Source organism: Phocoena phocoena, chromosome 5 (assembly GCF_963924675.1).
Source record: "Phocoena phocoena chromosome 5, mPhoPho1.1, whole genome shotgun sequence".
Lineage (NCBI taxonomy): Eukaryota > Metazoa > Chordata > Mammalia > Artiodactyla > Phocoenidae > Phocoena > Phocoena phocoena.
In genome coordinates, this window is record NC_089223.1 from 138,083,572 (window position 1) to 138,107,094 (window position 23,523).

At 57.9% G+C, this 23,523-nt stretch overlaps 1 protein-coding gene across 3 annotated transcripts in view; it reads left to right on the plus strand.

The window, feature by feature from the left end:
• The first annotated feature begins 1,042 nt into the window (after window positions 1–1,042).
• ZFYVE28 (zinc finger FYVE-type containing 28) overlaps window positions 1,043–23,523 on the plus strand; it is a 63,577-nt gene continuing 41,096 nt past the window's right edge. For 2 of the 3 annotated variants that reach the window (XM_065877558.1, XM_065877559.1), the window contains exons 1-5: window positions 1,043–1,177; window positions 9,550–9,687; window positions 10,934–11,136; window positions 12,248–12,337; window positions 17,826–17,915. In XM_065877558.1, the coding sequence (XP_065733630.1) occupies window positions 9,580–9,687; window positions 10,934–11,136; window positions 12,248–12,337; window positions 17,826–17,915 (491 nt within the window). In that variant the 5' untranslated portion in view covers window positions 1,043–1,177; window positions 9,550–9,579. The remainder of the gene's footprint in view (window positions 1,178–9,549; window positions 9,688–10,933; window positions 11,137–12,247; window positions 12,338–17,825; window positions 17,916–23,523) is intronic. The other variant, XM_065877560.1, reaches the window with a different exon arrangement.

A 23,523-nucleotide genomic window follows, 5' to 3' on the forward strand; every position in this document is an offset into this window, starting at 1 on the left:
GCCAATCACTGAAGCCCCCCTCCCTCCTGCCCGAGGTCGGCGCAGCCCGCCTGAGGGGCTTACTCACCACCCAAGGGGTTTGGGCCGGCATCCCGAGTGACCCAGAGTCAGGCACTGATGAATGACCAAGTACCCTGAGCGGAGGAAAGAACCACCCTGGGATGGGCCACGTAGGGGGAGGCGGGGGGGAACACGGGCTCCATCGAGCAGTGAGCTGAAAGAAATTACAAAAATAAGTTACCTTATGTTCAACAAAATGTAGGGTGTAAAGACAGCCATGTGCTGAATCTTAGGTAGAAGAAGGAGGGAACCGAGGGTTGATTGGGTCTTTCCTTCTCTTCTGTCTTTCTCTGTCCCATCCTGAAGGGCACCTTTTATAAAAACATGTTTGAGGGCCTTACCACCCTTCCCGTGGGCTTGTCCTAATCCTGGAGACTCACATCCAAGGGGACAGCCCTTGGCACCTCGGCTGGAGGGAGCACAGCGCGGAGGCCTGGGGTGGGCGTGAGCGTGTGGACAGGACAGCACGTGGCCGGCGGGGCTGGAGCTGGGGACAGACCTGGGCGGTCACGTGGCCGGCAGGACGGGCGGAGGCGCACGGAGCTGGGCCTTCGCTCCGAGGGTGGGGTTACGCCTGAAGACCCAGAATCAGAAGAACGCCCCGTGCCTTTCGTGGGAGGTGAGCCTCTGAGAGAAGCGTTTCCCGCCACAAAGCCCCGCACCTCCTGGGTCGTGGAAACTGGGCTGAGCGCTGGGAGGAGGCTGGGGAGCGGCCCGCGCCCTTCCTTCAGCGGCCGCCTTCATCACTTCAGTTTAGTTTAGGACTAAAACTCCTTTCTGAGCGCTGATTCCACCGTCCCGCGCCCCGGCCCTCCCCAGCCCTCGTCTGGGGTCCTTCTCCCCACCCCCGGGGCCTCAGGGGAGCCGGCGGGGTGACGGGCCCCGCCCACGGTGGGGACAAGGCCACGCCCTCCCCGCCCACGGTGGGGACAAGGCCACGCCCCACAAGGGGCGCTCACCCCCTCTCTCCCCGCAGCGGTCGGACCCGCAGCTGCTGGCGCAGTTCTACCACGCGGACGAGGAGCTGAGCCAGGTGGCCGCCGAGCTGGACAGTCTGGACGGGCGGAAGGACCCCCAGCGCTGCACGCTGCTCGTCAGCCAGTTCCGCTCCTGCCAGGTGAGCGGCGGGACGGAGGGGAAGGAGGGCGCGGGCCAGGGGAGCGCCTCAGGGAGGGAAACCGGACCGGAGTGGGGCGGGGGAGGACATCCCGGGGACAAGAGCAGGTTGGAAGGGGCGGGTTCGCGGGACACCCTCGGAGAGGAACGTGGGAGGACGAGGAGCCGGCACGAGGAAGGGGACGACGGCCCGCGGGGCCGCCGCAGAGCTGGCAGGGTGGCGACCTCCTGCTGTAGGGTTCACCTGGTCCTGGACACCATGCTGGGAATTCCTCTCGGTTCCCTGAACCCGGGAGGTTTCGCCAGCACTAGAGCACGTGGATGAAGCAAGTTTTGTCAAGTGACCGTCTGGGTCGGTCATCAAGTTCCAGAACCTTCTCGGTGTATTCAGCCCACCAGTCTGAGTCTCTCCACCGGGGAGGTGAGGGCTGTGCGTCCTAGATCACAGGGGTGGGTCTGGGGAAGCAAATGTCCCATCGTGTGTTTCAAGCATCAAGGGTTCTTACAGAATCCTTGAGGGGACGGGAAGAGTACACCCCATCCCATTCCCATCTCTCAGGAGGGTCCAGGGACCAAGGGGACAGGAGGGTCTCCCGACTGGCTGGTCTGTCGATGCCCTGCTTCCCCACCGGAGGATGTCCTTCCTGTGCCCTCAGCTCGCCCACCGCTGGCAGCGAGGAGGCCTCTCTTTGCCCCCTCCCCCCACCACAGGGTGGGGCTACCTGCAGGGGGCTGTGTTTACTCCCAAGGCCACTTATGCCCGCTCACTGGCTATTGTAACTGCATGTTACACAGAGTGACCGAGTGGGGTGAAACTCGGCTTGTGCCTTGCAGAGCCTCGGCAGGGAAAATCAGAGAGGGGGGACGGCCCTGGGAGTGGATGCGTGTGAGGCCGCTTTAAAAAGGTCGAGAGGGCTTCCCTGGTGGCGCAGTGGTTGAGAGTTTGCCTGCCGATGCAGGGGACACGGGTTCATGCCCCAGTCCGGGAAGATCCCACATGCCGCGGAGCGGCTGGGCCCGTGAGCCATGGCCGCTGAGCCTGCGCGTCCAGAGCCTGTGCTCCGCAACGGGAGAGGCCACAACAGTGAGAGGCCCGCGTACCACAATAAAAAAAAAAAAGGTCGAGAAACGAATCATAAAAATCAGCCAAAGTAGTTCATGCTCACATAGCGACACAAGCGTCTTTCACTTCTCACTGCTGTCTGAAGACCCCTGTGTCGGGGTCCCCAAAGCCACGCTGGGCTTCCAGCAGGAGGACACAAAGGGCTCACGTATACTCAAGGCTCTGATCCATCACAGTGAAGGGCTGTGAAGCAGAACCACTGAAGGGAGAGGGCCTGGGGGCGAGGTCCAGAGGAAACAGGCACTAGCTTCCAGAACCCCGTCTCGTGGAGTCACGCAGGCCACGCTCCACCCCCGAGCGACACGCTGTCCCCAGGGAAGCTCGTCAGAGACTCAGAACCGGGGCTCTCATTGCGGGCCCGCAGGCTCCGCGGGCCCCTCTGCCGGGCACACACCGAACTCCGGCCCCGGGGAGGGGGGAAGGGTGTCAGCACAGACACAGCAGGGGAGGCCCAGGGAGCCCCCCATCCCAACACCCCAGCTCCCGGACGCCAGCCCAGGGCCAGCCCCGCACACAGGCCTCGCAGAGGGCAGCAGCCAGGCCCGCTGGGAGGACTCCTCTCCCCACAAACGCGTGGCTGAAAGTTATGGCTGAGGCATCCTGGGTGCTGGCTCTGTACTCAGCTGCCCGCCCCGGGAAAACGGACTTAGAAGAGGCGCCGAAGTGAGCCTCCCCGTGTGTACCGTAACTTCATAAAGGCTTGTCACTGTCACATTTGTTTCACTGGCCAGTTACTGGAGCTCCTTGTTTTGTCAGGGTTTCGCACTACAGTGAATTTCTACAAAGCTCAGCTATTTAGGTTGGAAGGTCACTTTTATTTCTAACATCTCTCTTGAAACAGGTACTTTTTTTTTTTTTTTTTTGGCTGTGCTGATCAGCTTGTGGGATCTCAGTTCCCCAACCAGGGACTGAATCAGGGTCATGGCAGTGAAAGCCCGGAATCCTAACCACTAGACCACCAGGGAACTCCCCGAAGCAGGCATTTTGCCATTTGTAATTTTCATTGACCTTCACGATGCTGTCAGTTCACTTGTTCATTCATTCCTTCATTCAACAGCACTCACTTGCAGAGGTGCCCCTGGGCAGAGGGTGGATGATGTCATAGGAGGGAGCCAGGCAGGCGCAGGGGAGGTGGGCATTTGGCAGGCCGTTGCGGTCAGGGAGGGGCTTCGACAAAGGCCGAGAGCACGGGGTGATGTGTGTGATCACAGCACGAGAACCGAGATAACGTGCAGGTCTGACGGAGGCGGCTGGCTGCAGCCCACTCTGCCGGGTCACTTGCTGGCCTTGATTTTAGAGCACGGTTGCCCTGGGGAGGTCACCCAACTCCAGATTTAGCTGGTCCCCCATCCCCTGAAGTTCCCAGCACCTGTGAGTCAGTTCTAGAGGATGTGGACGCCCCTGCCAAGTACCCAGAGGTCATGAATTTCTCGGCCCTGGGTAGTGGCTCAGCCCCCTGTTGGGGGCACCTCAGGCCTCCCAGGTCCCATCAGACCAGGTGGACCCTCAGCTGAGCAGGGGGCATCTGTGCAGAGTACGCATGGCAATGCCAGCCTGGCCCGGCTCTGCTTTCCGGGGGCCCCTGCGGGTCCTCACGTTGGTCTCAGTGCCGCTCAGGTCATACCTTCTGTCTGGGGTCAGCCGGACAGGCTGGTGCCACGCTGGGTGTGGTGTTTTGAACCTTTTGACCCGAAATGGGGTCTTCTAGCTAAGTCTCCAGCCTGACCAGGCACGCAGCAGAGGCCCAGTGAACCGCAGCTTCTCCCATGTGGCACTGTGGAGGGTGAGGCAGGTGCATTGCGGTTCAGCCTCGCTGGGCTGACTCTCATCCCAGTTAGAAGGAATCTAAGTAATGCGCCTTTGCGTAAACTGAACTTTCTTCAGGAAAATTGTGGGCTAGGGCACACGAGTGTGCAGGTGGTTTCTGATGACGTTTGCACGGGTTTTCGTTTTCCTTCTTGCTTCAGAAAAATCATAAAGGATTTAAGGAATCATGCTGATGGTGCAGTAGGATGAAATGCATTCTGGGCTGTTGTTACGCACTGAAGTGTGTCCCCACCCTGCCCCCGATTCATGTGTTGAAGCCCTAACTCATAGCGCCTCAGGTGTGACTGCATTTGGAGGTGGAGCCCTTAAAGAGCTGATTAAGGTAGAATGAGGTCACTGGGGTGGGCCCTGATCCAATCTGAGTGATGTCCTTACAAGAAGAGGCAGTTAGGACACAGGCACAGAAGAACGACCACGTGAGGACACTAAATCCCTTATCAGATGATGACTTGCGAACATCTTCTCCCAGTCTATGGATTATCTTGTCATTCTCCTAGCAGTTTTGCGAAGAGCCTAAGTTTCAAATTTTGATGCAGCCCAATTTACCTATTTTTTCCTTATATAGATCATCCTTTTGGTGTCATATCTAAGAAATCTTGGTCTAACCCAAGGTCATCAAATTTTCTCATTTTCTTTCAGAAAGAAAGAAAGGTTTTTTATTTCTTTATTTATTTGGCTGCGTTGGGTCTGTTGCTGCGCGCGGCCTTTCTCTAGTTGCGGCAAGCAGTGGCTACTCTTCCTCGTGGTGCGCGGGCTTCTCACTGTGGTGGCTTCTCTTGTTGCGGAGCACGGGCTCTAGCCACACGGGCTTCAGTAGTTGTGAGGTTTTATATTTAGGTCTCTCATCCATGTTGACCTAACTTGAGTATATGGTGTGAGCTTTCAACCAACATTCGTATTTCTTTTTGCAAATGCATTTTCAATTGTTCCAGCCTCATTTGTTGAAAGACCATCCTTTCTCACTGAAAAGGCTGTCCTTTTTGTACTAAACTGTTTCTGCACCTTTGTTGAACATCATTTGTCCATATCTGTGTGGGTCTATTTCTGGGTCCTCTAGTCCGTTCCACTGATCTGTCTTAAGGCCAGTATCACATTGTCATAATTATGGTAGGTTTAAAGTAAGTTGTAAAATCAGAGGGCATCAGATCTCCAACTTTGTTCTTCTATTTCAAAGTTGTTGTGGCTGTTCTAGGTTCTTTGCATTTCCATATGAAACTTAAAAACAGCTTGTAGATGTCTACAAAAAAAAGCCTGAGTTTTTGATTGGGATCACATTTAATCTATAGATCAATTTTGGGAAAAGCATTGAGTTTTTCACCATTCAGTGTGATGTTAGCTATCGTAGGGTTTTCATAGATGCTCTTTTTCAGGCTGAGGAAGTTGCCATCTATTCATAGCTTGCTGAGAGTTTTATCAGGAATGGATGGATGTTGGATTTTTTTCAAATGCTCTGTGTCTGTTGAGGTTATCGTGTGTTTTCCTTTCCTGTTAGTTTGTTGATATGGTAAATTACATTTAGATGTTATTAACTATTTTTATTACTGTCCGCCCCATCACCCACAGCAACAGCAGCAGTAACAGCAGCTGATCCTGGAGGGACAGATGGGATCAGCCCCTGTAAGGTCCCTACTGTATGTGTGAGGTGGTATCGAACTCTTTGAAAGTAGTCTTATGTCTTTATGTCATACGTGTTCGTCTTACATGTGTTTAGACTCACACTATATTGTCAGTGTTTTTGTTTAAACAGTCAAATGTTTTGTAAAGAAAATTAAACAATAATAAAGGCTCTTGCATTTTTCCCGTGCGGTCGCCCTCTCTGGTCTCTCTGTTCCTTCGTGAAGATCTCAATTTCCATCTGGTGTCTTTTCCCTTTTGCATGAAAGACTTTCTTTAGCATTTTTTGTAGTGCAAGTCTGCTGGTCATGAATTCTTATCTTGCCATCAACTTGGAAAGCTATTTTTGCTGGGTTTAGAATCCTAAGTTATCATTTTCCCCTCAATACTTGAAAGATGTTCTTCCACTCTTCTCACGTGCATTGTTTCCAGTGAGAACGCTAATGTCATCTTACCTTTGTTCCTTGTATGTACAATTTTTTCTCTTGCTACTTGTGAGATTTTCTCATTTTATTAGTTTTCATCCATTTGACTATGGTGTGACTTTGTATCGCTTTCTTTGTGTTTCCTGTGCTTAGGGTTCATTGAACTTGTTGGATCTGTGAGTTTATAGTTGTCATTAAATTTGGGGAAAAATTAGTCACTATTCCTTCACATATTTTTTTGTTTCAGTTCTCCTCCTCTTGGGTCTTGAATTATACATATTTTGACATATTGAGGTTGTCCTAGAACTCACTGATGGTCTCTTCTATTATTATTATTGGTATTTTCTCTCTGATAAATTTGGGAAGTTTCAATTGCTATGTCTCCAAGTTTATTGTTCTTTTTTTCTGACCTGTCTAATCTGAGGTTAATCCCATCCCGTGTATTTTTGTTTTCACCTCAGATACTGTAAGTTTTGTCTCTGGATCAGTTTGAGACCTTTTTGTTTCTTCATTGATTCTACGTAACTTTCTGAACACACACAAGTCAGTTATGACAGCTACCTTCATCCCCTGTTCTATCACCTCTGTCAGGTCTGGGTTGGTTTCGATGGGTTGCTTTTTCTTTTCATCATGTGTCATATTTTCTTAATTCTTTGCAAGCCTGGTAATTTTTAAAATAATTTTTAAAAACTTATTTATTTTTGGCTGCGTTGGGTCTCTGTTGCTGCACGCGGGCTTTCTCTAGTTGCAGCGAGCAGGGGCTACTCTTCGTTGTGGTGCGCAGGCTTCCCATCGTGGTGGCTTCTCTTTGTCGCGGAGCACGGGCTCTAGGAGCGCGGGCTTCAGTAGTTGCAGTGCACAGGCTTCAGTCGTTGTGGCTTGTGGGCTCTAGAGCACAGGCTCAGTAGTTGTGGTGCATGGGCTTAGTTGCTCTGTGGCATATGGGATCTTCCCGGACCAGGGCTCGAACCCGTGTCCCCTGCATTGGCAGGCGGATTCTTAACCACGTGCCACCAGGGAAGCCCAAGCCTGGCAATTTTTGAATTGGATGCCTGACCTTGGGAATTTTACCTTGCTGAGAGCTGAATCTTTTTTTCCATAAACTTTTTTTAGCTTTGTTCTGTGATACAGTTTGTTACTTAGAAATGGTTTGATCCTTTTGCATCCTGTTTCTTTAAGGTGTTAGGCAGGATCAGAGCTGTGTTTAGTCTGGGGCTAAGAATAGCCTGCTACCGAGGCAAGACACTTTCGGTATCTACCCAATGCCCTGTGAACCGTGAACTTCTCTACTCTTCGGGCCTGTGCCCAGCTGCATACTCAGGGGCCTCCCCAGAGGCTGTCTCCCTGGGCAGCTCACTTATGTCTGCTACTCTGTCCTCTGGATTCTGGCTGCCTTGGTCTCCCCGGGCTCTCAGCTCTGTCTCTTCAACTAGGGAGTTTGCTGGGTCCCACGTGGGTACCTTCTGTCTGTGCCACGACCTGAAAATTCCCTCCGGGCAGTGAGCTGGGCAGTCATAGCTCCCACCTCATTTGTTTCTCTTCTCTCTGGGATCACTTACTGCCTGACGTCCAGTGTCTGGACAACCGCTGTCTCATTTGCTTCCATTATTGTTGTTTGAAGAGGTAAATTTCATGCATGTTGCCCCACCTTGGGTGGAATCAGACGCCCCAGTAAACGTCGTTGAGGGACACTGTGTGTTCAGCACTGCTCTATCACTGGGGACCCATCAGTGCAGGGGAAAAGCCCTCACCCTCAGGCAGGTGCCATCCTGGGGCTGGGCAGGGTGGGAGCACTGCCACTAAAAGGCCACACAACTTTGGGTAAGCCTTGCCACCTTGCTGGGCTAAGATTCCTGGCTCTCAATACCAGCTGACGTTTTCTGAGCCCTTGCTGTTATTTTTGCCACTATTTGTTCATTACTTCGTTGAATCGTGAGAAAGAGACCTGCCCACCCAGAAAACCTTTTAAACAGAGCTGACAGTAGGACCACTTGATGTTGGTTGGATTTATTTTTATGTTTTGTGCGATTTCCTTATGGTGCAGAATTTCCTTCAGAGTTTAGAGCATCAGTTGTTTGCATTAGAAAGTCATGCTTCCCGCTCACATCTACTGCCTAAGAAAAATGAAACTCAAGCCTCAGAGGGTGGAGAGGAGGACTGTTGAGATACGAAACTGCTGAGGGTGAGGGTGTGCTGTCTTTTTTTGGAAAGCAGCTTGGTGGAATGTAATTAGGGCCTATAAATGCACTTCACACTCTTTGACTTTGTAATGCTACTTCTAGGGATGAGTGGATTCTGAGGGACTAACCCAAAATTCAGTGTCAGGCACCGCAGTGGTGATTGCGTTACTCACGGTAAATTAGAAATGACGTAAATGTCCAGCAGAAGAGGAAGCAGGGAGTTAAAAGGATGGTCCGTGTGCTGGAATCTTACGTGGCTCCCCGTCACAAGCTGGATTTGTGGAAAGTGATAATAACAGGTCCCAACAGTAAATGACAGCAGCAGAGTACAAAATTATGTCCACAGATGATCCCAACCGTGCTGCTGATGGGAAGCAGCCCACGGGGACAAGAACCGGAAGCGTGCCACCTGCAGTCACTGTCCCAAGGACATTCCCTGCCCCTCCACTTTCCCATGTTTCCAGTTTCTCTGGGATGAATGGGTATTAATCTTACCTTTAACAAATTAAAGAAACAAACTAAACTTTCAACATTCTTACAATTCTACTGAATGATGATGGACGTTTAAAGAACAGGACAATTTTGAGAAAAGAATGGGATGTAATTTAAGATGCAGTAAAACAGGTTTGAGAAGACCAGTCTTACACGTGGTCTCCTAGTGATGCCTGTCCCGACAGCAGGTCTTGCCTGTGTCGCGATCATGCCCAGGGTGACACAGGCTTATATGTTAATCAAAGCAGCACAGCAAGTGGGTGGTGAAAATCCACTTTTTGTGTGTCTGTCCACCTAGCATTTCCATTCCTCCAGCTCTCTCCTAAGAAATTTGTGTACAGGAGTTCAGAGAGATGCTCGGGGCGGTCATCGTGGCTGAGGCTGCAGGGAGCCCAGGTGCGCAGGTCCGCAGGGAAAGGTACAGCCGTCACAAAGGGCGATGCACCATGAACTTGGTGACTGACGTGGGACGCGCCCTCAGCCCTCGTAGCGGGTGCTCTAGACACCTGGACGTGGGGAAGGGTGTGCTCTTCACTCTGGATACTTCTGGAAAGTTTGAGCTCCTTGTAGCAGTCGCAGAGCAGGCCCACGTGTGCTACCACATCACCTCGTCACCCTAACCTGCACTGGGCTTGCTTCTCGGACTTTCCAAGCAGTCCTGTCAGCCGCCAGCTGGAGCTGCGTCTTAGCGCACTTCCTGTTTCTGTTTCAGGACAACGTGTTAAACATCATTAACCAGATCATGGATGTGTGCATCCCCCAGGACCGCGCCCCACGGGATTTCTGTGTCAAGTTCCCCGAGGAGATCCGGCACGACAACCTGGCCGGCCAGCTCTGGTTTGGCGCCGAGGTAGTGGGTGGCTGCCGGGGTCCGGGGTCACGGTGCTGCAGGGCCCGGCGTCTCCTCCTCCAAGGGTTACAGGTGGTGCTGAGCCTGTAGGGTGGTGGGGAGGCGAGAACACGCTCCCTGGAAACTATACACAAGCAAATAGAGACACGAGGCCTCACATGTGATTTCTATGAGGTTCTCAGGCCCCCAGACACGTAGGGCCTAAAAGCGGTTCTTACTACAATGATGCTGGTATTCGGAACAGCACTGCCCGTCCTGCACCCGCAGGACTGTTGCTTCTTGCGGGGCGGGGCGCCTGCGCCCTGGCCCGCACTCCAGCCCCACGCACAGGGCCCCTCCCATCTTGGTCTTCACCTCCTGAGGAGGAGCCTGAGGCACGGGAGGGAGGTGCCCGCCCGGGGAGGCAGGACCAGCCTCACCCCGGCCAGTGGTGACCCGTGGGACACCCAGACGACCCTTTGGCCTTGCTCTCGGGACCCTAGGGGTGTGCGCTGCCCCGTCCTCCCCGCCTCAGCTCTGCAGGACTCCTGGAATGCCCCCCTCCCCCACGCTGCCGGGCCCTCGTGCCCACAGGCTCCCCCCTTTCAGCCCACTCCACCCGGCTCCTCTGAGCCGCACCTGGTTGGGCGTCCCTGCTGGGGCCCTGGCTAGGCCGTCTCTCCCCCCAGCCTCAGTGCTCAGCTCTGCAAAGCGGGTCCCAGGGGCAGGGGCAGCTGTGCAAGCCATGAGGTGATGCAGGGAGCCTTTATGGACACGAGGCGTCTGCTTCCTAGAACAACCTGGATTTCCTGGGGAGCCGCGGTCAGTCCCGCTGCGGTGGACCTGGAGTACGGCCGGAACCTGGCGTCTGTGGGCCGGGTGGGGAGGGGACAGGAGTCACATGGCCCGGAGGCCCCTGCATGGAGCCCCCAAACCCGAGGGCACTTGTTCTCACCGCCGTGATGGCTCTGCATCTAAGAGAAACCAGGAGGGAGCAGGCGCCCCAGAGCGGAGGGGGGAGGGGGGCAGGAATATGAGGGAGGGGCTCCCGGAAGGGAGGCCTGGGAGGCGTCTCCGGGATGAGGCGCCCCAGCCCCGCCGTTGCTCTGCCCTCCGGTCCCACCTCTGGCTGTACAGTCTTCTCGGGCGCCGTGGAGGGGGGGGGGGCCTTTCTCAGCGCCCGCTGTCGTGGGTTCCAGAAGCCCGCACGCTCCGGGCGCCGAGGACACGCGGGTGGGGCCTCCCTGACGCCCTCTGCCGCCCGCAGTGCCTTGCCGCTGGCTCCATCATCATGAACCGCGAGCTGGAGAGCATGGCCATGCGGCCGCTGGCCAAGGAGCTGACCCGCAGCCTGGAGGACGTGCGCGGCGCCCTCCGCGACCAGGCGCTGCGGGACCTCAACACCTACACGGAGAAGATGCGGGAGGCGCTGAGGCACTTCGACGTGCTGTTCGCCGAGTTCGAGCTGAGGTGACCGAGGAACCATAACCCTTTGCCCCGTGGGGAGGCTGGGGGCGGGCAGCTCCGCTGGCTCTGCGTCTGCAGCAGGAAAACTCCGCGGAGGGAGGCGCGGGCTGGTTCCGGGCCGTCGCGGGGTGGGGGGGGGGGGGCGGGGGCGGGCAGAGGTGACCCAGGGACGCAAGAGACGCCGGGTCCCGCCCAGCACCTCTGCTGCTGGTGGTCCTGCGGGTGAAGGTCACGGTCAGCACAACGCCCCGCCCCCAGCACGTCTCTGTGCCCAGACGTGGGACGCGGCAGGAGGAGCCAGGAGGAAGTGGAGGCCGCTTGGGGGCCTGCTGGGGCCCCCAGCTCCGTGGGGTGAGGGGGGCGCCTCTCCAGCTCAGCGGGTCTGCCCTTCGCACCCCCACTAGCTCCCTGGGGCGTTCCCGCCCGCCCGCGGCAAAGGACATGGCGTGGTCCCTGGGGCCCTCACAGGACGGGCTGTGGAGGACCCGGGACTGCGGGGAGGGGCCTGCGCGGTGTCCACAGACACAGAGACGCTGGAGGTAGATGAGAAGCAGGACCCCAGAGCCCGTCCACGGTGGCCCGGTTAATGAAAACTGTCCGTCCTGTGCCTTGTGGGCCCTAGAAGGAAGTCAGGCATTCCAGCCGGTTCTCTAGGGAGTGGGCGCCACAAATGAGCTTAATAGTTTTGGCCGGCTCTGTCTGCTCCACATCTTTCCAACTAAGCTTTCGTAACAAGAAAAAATAGTGACAGAAAAATGTTCTCACCTGGAGAGTGGGTGGAGCCCCCGGCCCTGCCCTGCGTGGGGGCCCAGGGGTTGTCCACCCGCCCTGCACAGGGTCATTCACTACCTCGAGGCTGGGGACAGTCGGGGCAGTGGGCAGTGGCGGTTCCGGGGTGGGCAGGGCTGTGGGACCCAAGGAGGTGCTGCTTGAGGCCTGACCCTGGGAGGAGCTTTGGCTCAAAATATAAACGGTGATGCTGGGGGTGTGTGTTTATGAAGCTGCTGAGATGCAGCCGGGCTCCAGTTGGAGGGACCTCATTTGGTTGTCAGTTAAGACACCCTTGGTTCCGGGAGATACCAGATGGCCCTCACTCCCTTCTCTCTGTTTGCAGCTACGTGTCGGCCATGGTGCCCGTGAAGTCCCCGCGGGAGTACTACGTGCAGCAGGAGGTCATCGTGCTGTTCTGTGAGACGGTGGAGAGGTGAGGCCACCTGGGAATGGCGGGGCTCCTGCGGCCCCGGGCCTGGGTGAGGGCTGCAACGGGACAGGGGCACCATGTGCATGTGCCACAGGGCCTCCCCACACACCACTGTTCCTCAGCCCCAGTGTCCCCTTTCTCTGGGCCCAGACCCTGCAGGAGGAGCTGACGTGGTTGAGAAGGGCTCCATGCTGACCTCCTCACCTCCCTCACCTCCCTCACCTCCTCACCTCCCTCACCTCCCTCACCTCCTCACTTCCCTCACCTCCCTCACCACCCTCACCTCCTCACCTCCTCACCTGGCTCACCTCCCTCACCGCCCTCACCTCCTCACCTCCCTCACCTCCTCACCTCCCATACCTCACTCACCTCCCTCACCTCCTCACCTCCCTCACCTCCCTCACCTCCTCACCTCCCTCCCCTCCCTCACCTCCCTCACCTCCCTCACCTCCTCACTTCCCTCACCTCCCTCAGCACCCTCACCTCCTCACCTCCTCACCTCGCTCACCTCCCTCACCTCCTCACCTCCCTCCCCTCCCTCACCTCCTCACCTCCCTCACCTTCCTCACCTCCTCACTTCCCTCACCTCCCTCACCACCCTCACCTCCTCACCTCCCATACCTCACTCACTTCCCTCACCTCCTCACCTCCCTCACCTCCCTCACCTCCTCACCTCCCTCCCCTCCCTCACCTCCTCACCTCCCTCACCTCCCTCACCTCACTCACCTCCCCACCTCTATCACCTGCCTCACCCCCTCACCTCCCTCCCCTCCCTCACCTCCTCATTTCCCTCACCTCCCTCACCTCCTCACCTCCTCACCTCCCTCACCTCCCTCACCTCACCTCCCTCACCTCCTCACCTCCCTCACCTCCTCACCTCCCTCACCTCCTCACCTCCCGTACCTCCCTCACCTCCCCCACCTCCCCACCTCCTCACCTCCTCGCCTCCCTAACCTCCCTCACCCCCTCACCTCCTTCACCTCCCTCCCCTCCCTCACCTCCCTCACCTCCTCACCTCCCTCACCTCCTCACCTCCCTCACCTCCTCACCTCCCTCACCTCCCTCACCCCCTCACGTCCTTCACCTCCCTCCCCTCCCTCATCTCCTCACCTCCCTCACCACCCTCACCTCCCTCACCTCCATCACCTCCCTCACCTCACGTCCCTCACCTCCCTCACCTTCTCATCTCCCTCACCTCCCTCACCTCCTCACCACCCTCACCTCCTCACCTCCCTCACTTCCTCACCTCCCTCACCTCCTCACTTCCTCACCACACCACCTCCCTCACCTCTCTCACATCCTCACCTCCTCACCTCCCTCACCTCCTCACTTCCTCACCTTCACACCTCCCTCACCTCCCTCACCCCCTCACCTCCCTCACCCCCTCACCTCCTTCACCTACCTCCCCTCTCTCACCTCATCTCCCTCACCTCCCTCACCTCCTCACCTCCCTCACCTCCTCACCTCCCATACCTCCCTCACCTCCCCCACCTCCCCCACCTCACCTCCTCACCACCCTCACCTCCCTCACCGCCTCACCTCCCTCACCTCCCTCACTGCCTCACCTCCTTCACCTCCCTCCCCTCCCTCACCTCATCTCCCTCACCTCTCTCACCTCCTCACCTCCCTCACCTCCCTCACCTCCTCATCTCCCTCACCTCCCTCACCTCCCGGACCTCACCTCCTCACCTCCCTCACCTCACCTCCCTCACCTCCTCACCTCCCTCACCTCCCTCACCTCCCTCACCGCCTCACCTCCCTCACCGCCTCACCTCCCATACCTCCGTCACCTCCCCCACCCCCTCACCTTCTCACCTCCTCACCTCCTCACCTCCTCACCTCCCTCACCTCCCTCATCACCCTCACCACCCTCACCTCCTCACCTCCCTCACCTCCTCACCTCCCTCACCTCCCTCACCTCCCTCACCTCCTTACCTCCCTCACTTCCTCACCTCCCTCACCTCCTCACTTCCTCACCACACCACCTCCCTCACCTCTCTCACATCCTCACCTCCTCACCTCCCTCCCCTCCTCACCTCCTCACCTCCCTCACCTCCATCACCTCCTCACCTCCTCACCTCCACACCTCCCTCACCTCCCCCACCTCCCCCGCCTCCTCACGTCGCTCACCTCCTCACCTCCCTCACCTCCCTCACCTCCCTCACCTCCTCACCTCCCTCACCTCCCTCACCTCCTCATCTCCTCACCTCCCTCACCTACCACAACTCACCTCCCTAACCTCCTCACCTCCCTCACCTCCTCACCTCCCTCACCTCCATCAACTCCCTCACCTCCCTCACCTCTTCACCTCCCAGACCTCCTCACCTCCTCACCTCCCTCACATCCCTCACCTCCCTCACCTCCCTCACCTCATCTCCCTCACCTCCCTCACCACACCTCCCTCACCTGCCCCACCTCCCCCACCTCCCCCACCTCCTCACCTCTCTCACCTCCCTCACCTCCCTCACCTCCTCACCTCCTTCACCTCCCCTCCCCTCCCTCACCTCAGCTCCCTCACCTCCCTCACCTCCTCACCTCCCTCACCTCCCTCACCTCCTCACCTCCCTCACCTCCTCACCTCCTCACCTCCCTCTCCTCCTCACCTCCCTCAACTCCTCACCTCCCTCACCTCCTCACCTCCCTCACCTCCCTCACCTCATCTCCCTCACCTCCCTCCTTTCCTCACCTCCCTCACCTCCCTCACCTCCTCACCTCCCTCACCTCCCTCACCTCCTCATCTCCCTCATCTCCCTCACCTCACCTGCCTCACCTCCCTCACCTCCCTCAGCCCCTCACCTCCTCACCTACCTCACCTCCCTCACCTCCTCACCTCCACACCTCCCTCACCTCCCTCATCTCCTCACCTCCTCACCCCCCTGACCTCCCTCATCTCACCTCCCTCACCTCCTCACCTCCCTCACCTCCATCACCTCCCTCACCTCCCTCCCCTCCTCACCTCCCTCACCTCCCTCACTTCATCTCCCTCACCTCCCTCACCTCGCTCACCTCACCTCTTTCACCTCCCTCACACCCTCACCTCCCTCACCTCCTCACGTCCCTCACCTCCTCACCTCCCTCCCCTCCTCACCTCCTTCACCTCCCTCCCCTCCCTCACGTCATCTCCCTCACCTCCCTCACCTCCTCACCTCCCTCACCTCCCTCACCACCCTCACCTCACCTCCCTCACCTCCTCACCTCCCTCACCTCCTCACCTCCCTCACCTCCCTCACTCCCTCACCTCCTCACCTCCCTCACCTCCCTCACCTCCCTCACCTCCCTCACCTCACCTCCCTCACCTACCTCACCTCCCTCACCTCCTCATCTCCCTCACCTCCCTCACCTCCCTCACCTCCCTCAGCTCCCTCACCTCCTCACCTCCTCACCGCCCTCACCTGCCTCACCTCCCTCACCTCCTCATCTCTCTCACCTACCTCACCTCCCTCACCTCCTCATCTCTCTCACCTACCTCACCTCCCTCACCTCCTCATCTCCCTCACCTCCCTCACCTCCCTCACCTCACCTCCCTCACCTCCCTCACCTCACCTCCCTCACCTCCTCACCTCCCTCACCCCCTCACCTCCTTCACCTTCCTCCCCTCCCTCACCTCATCTCCCTCACCTCCCTCCCCTCCTCACCTCCCTCACCTCCCCTCACCTCCCTCACCTCCCTCACCTCCCTCACCTCCTCACCTCCCTCAACTCCCTCACCTCCCTCCCCTCCCTCACCTCCCTCACCTCCCTCACCTCCTCACCTCCCTCACCTCCTCACCTCCCTCACCTCCCTCACTCCTCACCTCCTTCACCTCCCTCCCCTCCCTCACCTCATCTCCCTCACCTCCCTCACCTCCTCACCTCCCTCACTCCCTCACCTCCCTCACCCCCTCACCTCCTTCACCTCCTTCCCCTCTCTCACCTCATCTCCCTCACCTCCCTCACCTCCTCACCTCCCTCACCTCCTCACCTCCCATACCTCCCTCACCTCCCCCACCTCCCCCACCTCACCTCCTCACCTCCCTCACCTCCCTCACCGCCTCACCTCCTTCACCTCCCTCCCCTCCCTCACCTAATCTCCCTCACCTCTCTCACCTCCTCACCTCCATCACCTCCCTCACCTCCTCACCTCCCTCACCTCCCTCACCCCCTCACCTCCCTCACCCCCTCACCTCCTTCACCTCCCTCCCCTCTCTCACCTCATCTCCCTCACCTCCCTCACCTCCCTCACCCCCTCCCCTCCTTCACCTCCCTCCCCTCCCTCACCTCATCTTCCTCACCTCCCTCACCTCCTCACCTCCCTCACCTCCCTCACCTCCCTCACCTCCTCACCTCCCTCACCTCCCTCACCTCCACACCTCCCTCACCTCCCTGACCTCCCTCATCTCACCTCCCTCACCTCCCTCACCTCCTCACCTCCCTCACCTCCTCACCTCCTCACCTCCTCACCTCCCTCACCTCCCTCACCTCCCTCACCTCCCTCACCTCCCTCTCCTCACCTCCCTTACCTCCCTCTCCTCACCTCCCTCACCTCCCTCACCTTCCTCTCCTCACCTCCTTCACCTCCCTCACCTCATCACTTCCTCACCTTCTCCCCTCCTTTCTCCTCCCTCCATCTCACCTCATCACCTGCATACCTCCTCACCTCCACTCCTCCTCTCCTCACCTCCTCACCTCCCCATCTCCTCACCTCTTCCTCTCCTCATCTTGGCTCTGGGAGACACCCAGTGGCCCTCACTCCCCACCTCCTGCTTTTGTTTTGTCCACTCTTCTTCCCTACAGGCCAGGATGGAACCTTTGCTGAGCTGGGTTTTGGAGGTGAATCATCACTATTCTCGTCGTGGCTTGTATGGGGCGTGTGGGGTCAGATTTGAAGTCAGATTTTCTGAATAGACTTTGGGACTAAGATTTAATCCAGAATGTTCCTTATATGTGACTTGCACTTCAGTAGTAGGTAAGTTTTGAAGGTGTCTAATATCACGTCGTCAGTTTGTTAATTTTAAAGACGAATTATTCACTGTTGTACGCTGAGAGATATTTCAAGTCACTCAAGAATAAGATGACAGGAAATACCCTTTATTTAGAACATGACGACGCCAGCAGCACTTGCTCACGCACGTAGAGAAAGCGGTTCATATACCTGCAAAAGAGAAGAAATCCGGGAGAGCAATTCGGGTTTCTTCGCCGTGTGAAATGGTTCAGAGCAGTGTTTCTGCTCCACGTTTATCCTTCCGCTTTGGGTGCCTGACAGCACAGCTGTCCTCACTAGCTCCCCTCGGCGAGCACCCCTCACTCACCCCTGCTTCCTCCGTCAGCAGTGGGGTCAGGAATTGGGAAGATGGGGCAGGCCAAGCGTCAGCCCCCTGCACCGGAACTTGCAGAGCGGGGCTCGTCCAGCAGCTGGCCCCCAAGCGCCGACGTGGGTGAGGGTTGCACGGCTGCCTTGCCCTGCCCTGTCTGGCCGTGGGTCGCCCCTGCTCACTCTCTCTCTCCCCTGCCAGGGCCCTGGACTTCGGGTACCTGACCCAGGACATGATTGATGACTACGAGCCAGCCCTCATGTTCACCATCCCCAGGTTGGCCATCGTGTGGTGAGTGTTCCCCTGCCTGGGACCGTCGTTTCTCAGAAACCTGGCAGGATCATCGGGTCCGTGGTGCCAGGCCTCTCTGGGTGGTGGTAAGTGGTACGTGTACCCTGAAGGGGGCTGCTCAGCCACCCCAGGGCAGCTGCCAGGTGGTCCTGCCCTTGTCCCAGCAGACAAGGAACCAGGTGTTCCGAGTGCCTCCCGCTCAGCCAGCCTAGATGGTGCAGGACGGGTGAGCATGACAGCCACGTGCACCCCCAGCCCTGGGAAGAGGCCCCCACACTCAGGCACAGGGGCCCCATCAGGGGCTGTGGGAGCGGCTTTGAAGGGACGGGAGGTGAGGTGCCCCTGGTCCCCGCCGGAGGACGTGGTGGGCGTGTTTGGAGGATTCATGGGCTGGCAGGGAGGTGGAGCCTGTTGGGTGAGGGGCAGGTGGGCGGCAGCCGGCCTTGCGATGGGGTGGGCGCGCGGCTGCTGAGAGCAGGGGAGCGCTGGGTTAGGCCTCTGGGGTCTGTGGCCTCAAAGGTGTCACGGCAGCACGTGGGGTCAGTCGTCAAGCACGCTTGACAGGAAGTACTTGGTCATGTGCTGAGCCTTGCGGAGCCTCTCAGAGCCAGGGTCAGAGCCCAGCTGTTCTGGGCTTGGTCCACTCTGCTCAGCCGCACCCGGACTCCCAGACACAGACCGCCTTCCCTCCCTCCAGGTGAGGGAGCGTGGGGCAGGTAGGCACAGGCGCCCGGGGGGCAGCTGGGGTGCAGCTAGGCCGGGAGCCGGTTGTAGGTGTGGATGTCAGTGGACTGGCCTGGGGAGCGTGCGGGGGACACAGAGGCACAGGCCCTGGGGAGAACTCACTGCGGGTGAGCACCTCCTACGGCAGGTCCGTGGGGCGGTGGCAGCGCTGCAGGATGGGCCAGCCTCTGGGACAGAGGGGCGTCCCTGGACCGCAGGGAGCTGGACGAGTCGTGTGCCGCGTGCGGGAGGGGTGGGGAGCAGGCCAGGCAGAGACCCTGGGCCGAGCCAGAAGCGACTTCCACTGCCCGGGACTGTGGAGGTGTCGTGGCGGGGAGCCTGACGTGCCGTGAAGTGCAGAGCGGACTTGGCGAGGAGGGCCCGGGGAGGTGGGCAGGCGGGGTGGGGCTGCCAGTGCCCAGCACTCGGGGAAGCCTGAGCGGCCGCCTCCGGTGTGCAGGGTCAGCTCCCCACATTTGAGTCTCGCCTTGGGCTTGGGGACCGGCCTGGCCCCCACCTCGCTCCTCCTGGCCTCACTGTGCTCCAGAGCTGCCTTCCCTCTGGGACGTCTCTGCAGTGGTCTTGGGAGGAGCCAGAACCTTTCCAGAACCTCCTGTCAGTTTCCACTGTCTTAGAGGGAACCTGTTCTAAATCTCGGGGGAGGGCCAGAGACTCTTAGACAGCACGCCCGTCTTAAGATAAAAGCAAGGACGTTGAACAGAAACACATGTTTCTGGGTTTCCACGCTCGAGTCCGTGGTATGTGCTCAGCTCCTTGAGGCTCCCCGGTGCCGGCGGCCCAAGGCTAGGGTGTGCAGGGTGGTACTGTCCAGCCTCGCCGTGCTCACCGAGCTGGCCTTCCAAGGCTTCTCCCTGAGTGGGGTCACTGGGCCCTCTCTGCTGACCTCAGGCCACCTTCTGACACCTGAACTTGTCTGGGTCCTTGTCTCGGGAGTGCCCTGGGTGGGGCCTTTTTCCTGTCGGGCACCTCCTGGAGGCCTCGCGTGGGGTCCTCTCCAGCTTAGGCTGGAGGGAGGCCTGGAAGCGGAGCCGCGGGACCTCTGAGGTCATGAGGGGAGGCTCTGAGTCGCAGCGAGGAGAGGCTGGGTCTGAAGTTGAAGTGGAGGCGGGGCAGGAGCCCAGAGTCTGGGGGCTTCACGGCAGCCACTGAGAAGCCCTCAGGCCCCCTAGAGCCCCCAGCCCCCCAACAGAAGCAGGTCTCCAACCTCGCAGCCAGGCTGTGGGTCTGAGGATCTGAGGAGTGCCAGGCTTAACCAGAAGGAGTGGGGAGAACTGGCTTGTAAGCAGCTGGTCCTGGAGCCAGCCGCCCCCTTCAGAGACGCTCACAGGGTCCCTGTGGGACCCACAGTGCAGCCACCCAGCTCCCTCTCTCAATTCCTTGTTGTCCACAGAGGCCACTGCTGCCCAGCTTGGGGCCCAGGACTCACTCCTTCCTGGATTCACCTGTGAGCGTGTATTAAGCACCTACTGCATGCCGGTCCTGTGCTTGTCCCCAGAGATATGGGGATGATCGTGAGGGAGGCACACACGTACACAAGGCAAGCAGTTGCCGTGGAGTATTCTGGATGCTGGGGTGCGGTTGGGGGTTTGGTGCAGGGACCGTCTGGGGTGGATCTCTTCTCCCGGGCCAGTGAAGGTTCCCGTCCAGTCCCCTGGCCCACCTGCTTCTTGGCAGCCGAGGGCTCGGGCCTTCCTGTGGCTCCAGCCCGTGGGAGCAAAGGCGAGTGTGGACAATGCCCCCTGCCCGGCCCTCCGCAATCTCAGGGTCCCCTCCAACCTTCTCTCCCCGCCTCACCTGCCGCCCACTCCCTTCCTGGGTGCTCACCACTTCCTGCACAGGGTGTTCCCATGTTTCCTCCCAGGAGATTACTTTTAAGCCATGTTATTGAGATAAAATTCACGTACCATATGACTCACCCATTTGAAGTGTACGATTCAGTGGTTTTTAGTCAATTTGCAGAGTTGTGCAACCGTCACCACTAATTTCAGGGCGTCATCATCACTGAAAAGATACCACTTACCCCTCAGCCATCACCTCCACCCCCGTAGTCCCATCTCTCTGTAGATTTGCCTGTTCGGATATTTCGTGTAAACAGGATTGGGGTGACTTGTGTCTCCCCCATGGGCCTATAAGTGTCACGGGGCAGGGGTGCTCACCTGCACCCACTCACGTGTCCTTAGTGCCCGGCAGGTGGTAGCGCAGTGAATTTTCGCAGAATTTTGTTGTGCTGATCTGACAGGGCACGAATAGGAATTTGTAAAGTTTTTCACTGACGTTTTAATCATAAAAATTTGATGGGGGGGGGATAGACCCGGAATGAAGGGATTGATTAAAAATGATACTCTAGCTACTTAAACAACATGAAAGGTGAATCCCAGATGTCAGGGAAGGATCCTAGTGTATCAAGTACAAAACTCATCACCAGTGCGTCTCTACTAAATATCTGAGCGTGATAGGTATACGTTTTGTAACAGAAATCAAAGCAGCAAATGTTACTTTTTTATTGTGATAAAATATGCATGACATAAAACTGACCATTTTAACCCTTTCTGAACGTACACAATGGCATTAAGTACATTCACGTCGTGCAGCCGTGTGTGTGTGCGTGTGTGTGTGTGGGCACATGCATGTGTGTCGGTCACCTTTCTCTGGAGAACTCTGACCAACACACAGGTGAATCTTTCTCTTTTCTTCTTTTTCTTATTTTTAATTTAATTTTTATGGGCGTATGGCTGGTTTACAATGCTGTGTTAGGTTCAGGTGTACAGCAAAGTGAATCGGTTACACGTATACATATATATCCACTCTTTTCCCATATAGGTCATTATGGAGTATTGAGTAGAGTTCCCTGTGCTCTACAGTAGGTCCTTATGAGTTACCTATTTTATATATAGTAGTGTGTCTATGACGAGCTGAATCTTTGTCTTCTGAGATTTGGTGGTGGATTCTTAGATTTGACACCAAAAGCATGAGCAACAAATTTTTAAAAATAATACATTGGACTTTATCAAAATTTAAAATCTGTGCATCAAAGGACATTACCAAGAAAGTGAAAGACACCTAAAGAGTGGGGGTGGGGCGGGCCCTCCCTCCATGCCGGGCGTGCTCCCCCCGGCCCACGCGAGCTGGACCTGGGCCGACCCCTCACCATCCCCCGCATTATGCCGGGGCACCCCCGGGCCCAGCCACGTGCCTGCCAGGCTCCACTGTGGGGCTGCCTTGCATGGACGTGGGCTGAGAGGGCGCGATGCCAGGGTCACCAGCCCTGTGGGGCTGAAGCTCTCCCCCTGATGGCTTATTTCCAGGCCTGGTTCCCCCCATCTTCCCTTCCCACCCCCACCCGTTGCATCAGCACCCGGGCCAGCTGGACACTGAACAGGTATCTGATGCGCTCCTCCTGGGACACGAAGACCAGCCTCACCCTTGTCCGCAGGGGTGCCCCGTCATGGGGACGCAGAAACGTGGCCGGCCCACGACCTCCTCTCTGCCTGTCCTGGCAGTTGGCGTCACTTCCCAGAGCTGCTGAGCGGGAGGGAACCCTGGGTGCTCCGGCGCGTGCGAGCACCGCTGGACAGAGCCGCGGGAATGGCCTAGGTCCCCCGGTCTCCCACCAGAGGGGGTGGGCACGGTGGCTTTAGGGGTCTGTGCACAGACTTCTCCTGCTGAATGGATTCTTTTCCGGGGCTCGCAGCTCCATGGAGGCCGTGCTGGGCAGGAGGGACCCTGCTTGCTCACTGGGGGGCAGCCCAGGCCTCCCCAGGACCCAGGAGAGGAGACAGGGTCCCTCCCTGCCCCCGTCACTGCTTTCTGAAAGAGGAGATGGCCAGGATTCCCCAAACTCTTTCTTCTGCCTGTTTTCACTCTGCCTTTGCCCTGAGACCGCTGCATTTACCCACCAGGTTAAGGCTCTGCCTTGGGAAATCGTCCCTCAAACACGGTTAATTGAACCATGACCGTTAGCTCATGGAAGATCCGTGAAGCAGCCCAGAAGGAATGGAGGCCCAGCCGTGCCCTCTGCCCTCCGCTGGCTCAGGACACAGGCCCTCGAGCTGGTCTCTCCTAGGGGCCTGGAGGCCACTGGTCATGATGGTCACGGCCAGGTGTGCCCCAGGGGGGGTCTCACAGCCCATGTTTTTCCTGTTTTTAGAAAAAAAGGAAATCTTTTTGCCCATGAAACCAACCTTTTTTTTAGGGGAAAACAGTCTCCTCGTTCAACTTTGTTTTTCAGTTTTTCTCACTGAACTGGGTGTTTTCCAGAAGTAATGGGGGCTCCCAGCTGGATGGGTGACCAGACCCTGAGGCCTGAAATAAGATCCTGTTCGTCCTCAGAGACGTGCCAGCGGCTCCTCATTTACACAGACAAGCCCCCGAGGCGCCGACCTATGCGCCATGGGGCCGCGAGGGGACAGGCCCGTGTTCACGGGTGGACGGTCCCTGGGCACCCAAGAGGTGCAGGAGGCATCCAGAGAAGGGTCCTCAGGGATAGGTCCTCTCTCCGAGAGACGGATCTGGAATGATGGTCACGCGCCTGGAGATGGGTGGGGCTGTGGCTACGGAGGTGAACACGGGACCCCCTGCCGTGGAATTGGGGCACCCGGAGCTGGCATCTGGGCAGAGCCAGATGGGCCGTGGGGCCCAGTCCAGTGAAGGGGGTCCTCTCGAGGCACGGGGACGCCCAGCAGGAGGGTCCATCCTGCCTGAGGGGTGTCAGGAGGCTGCCCCCATCTTGAAGGGTGCCTGACCGTGGGCCAGAGTGCTGGGAGGGGAAGGGGGCTTTGGAGACAGCGGCCGGGACACGACATTCACAGCCTGGTGGGGCCGGGAACCGTGAGAGCCTGTGGCAAGTGTGAGTCGGAAAGTCTCG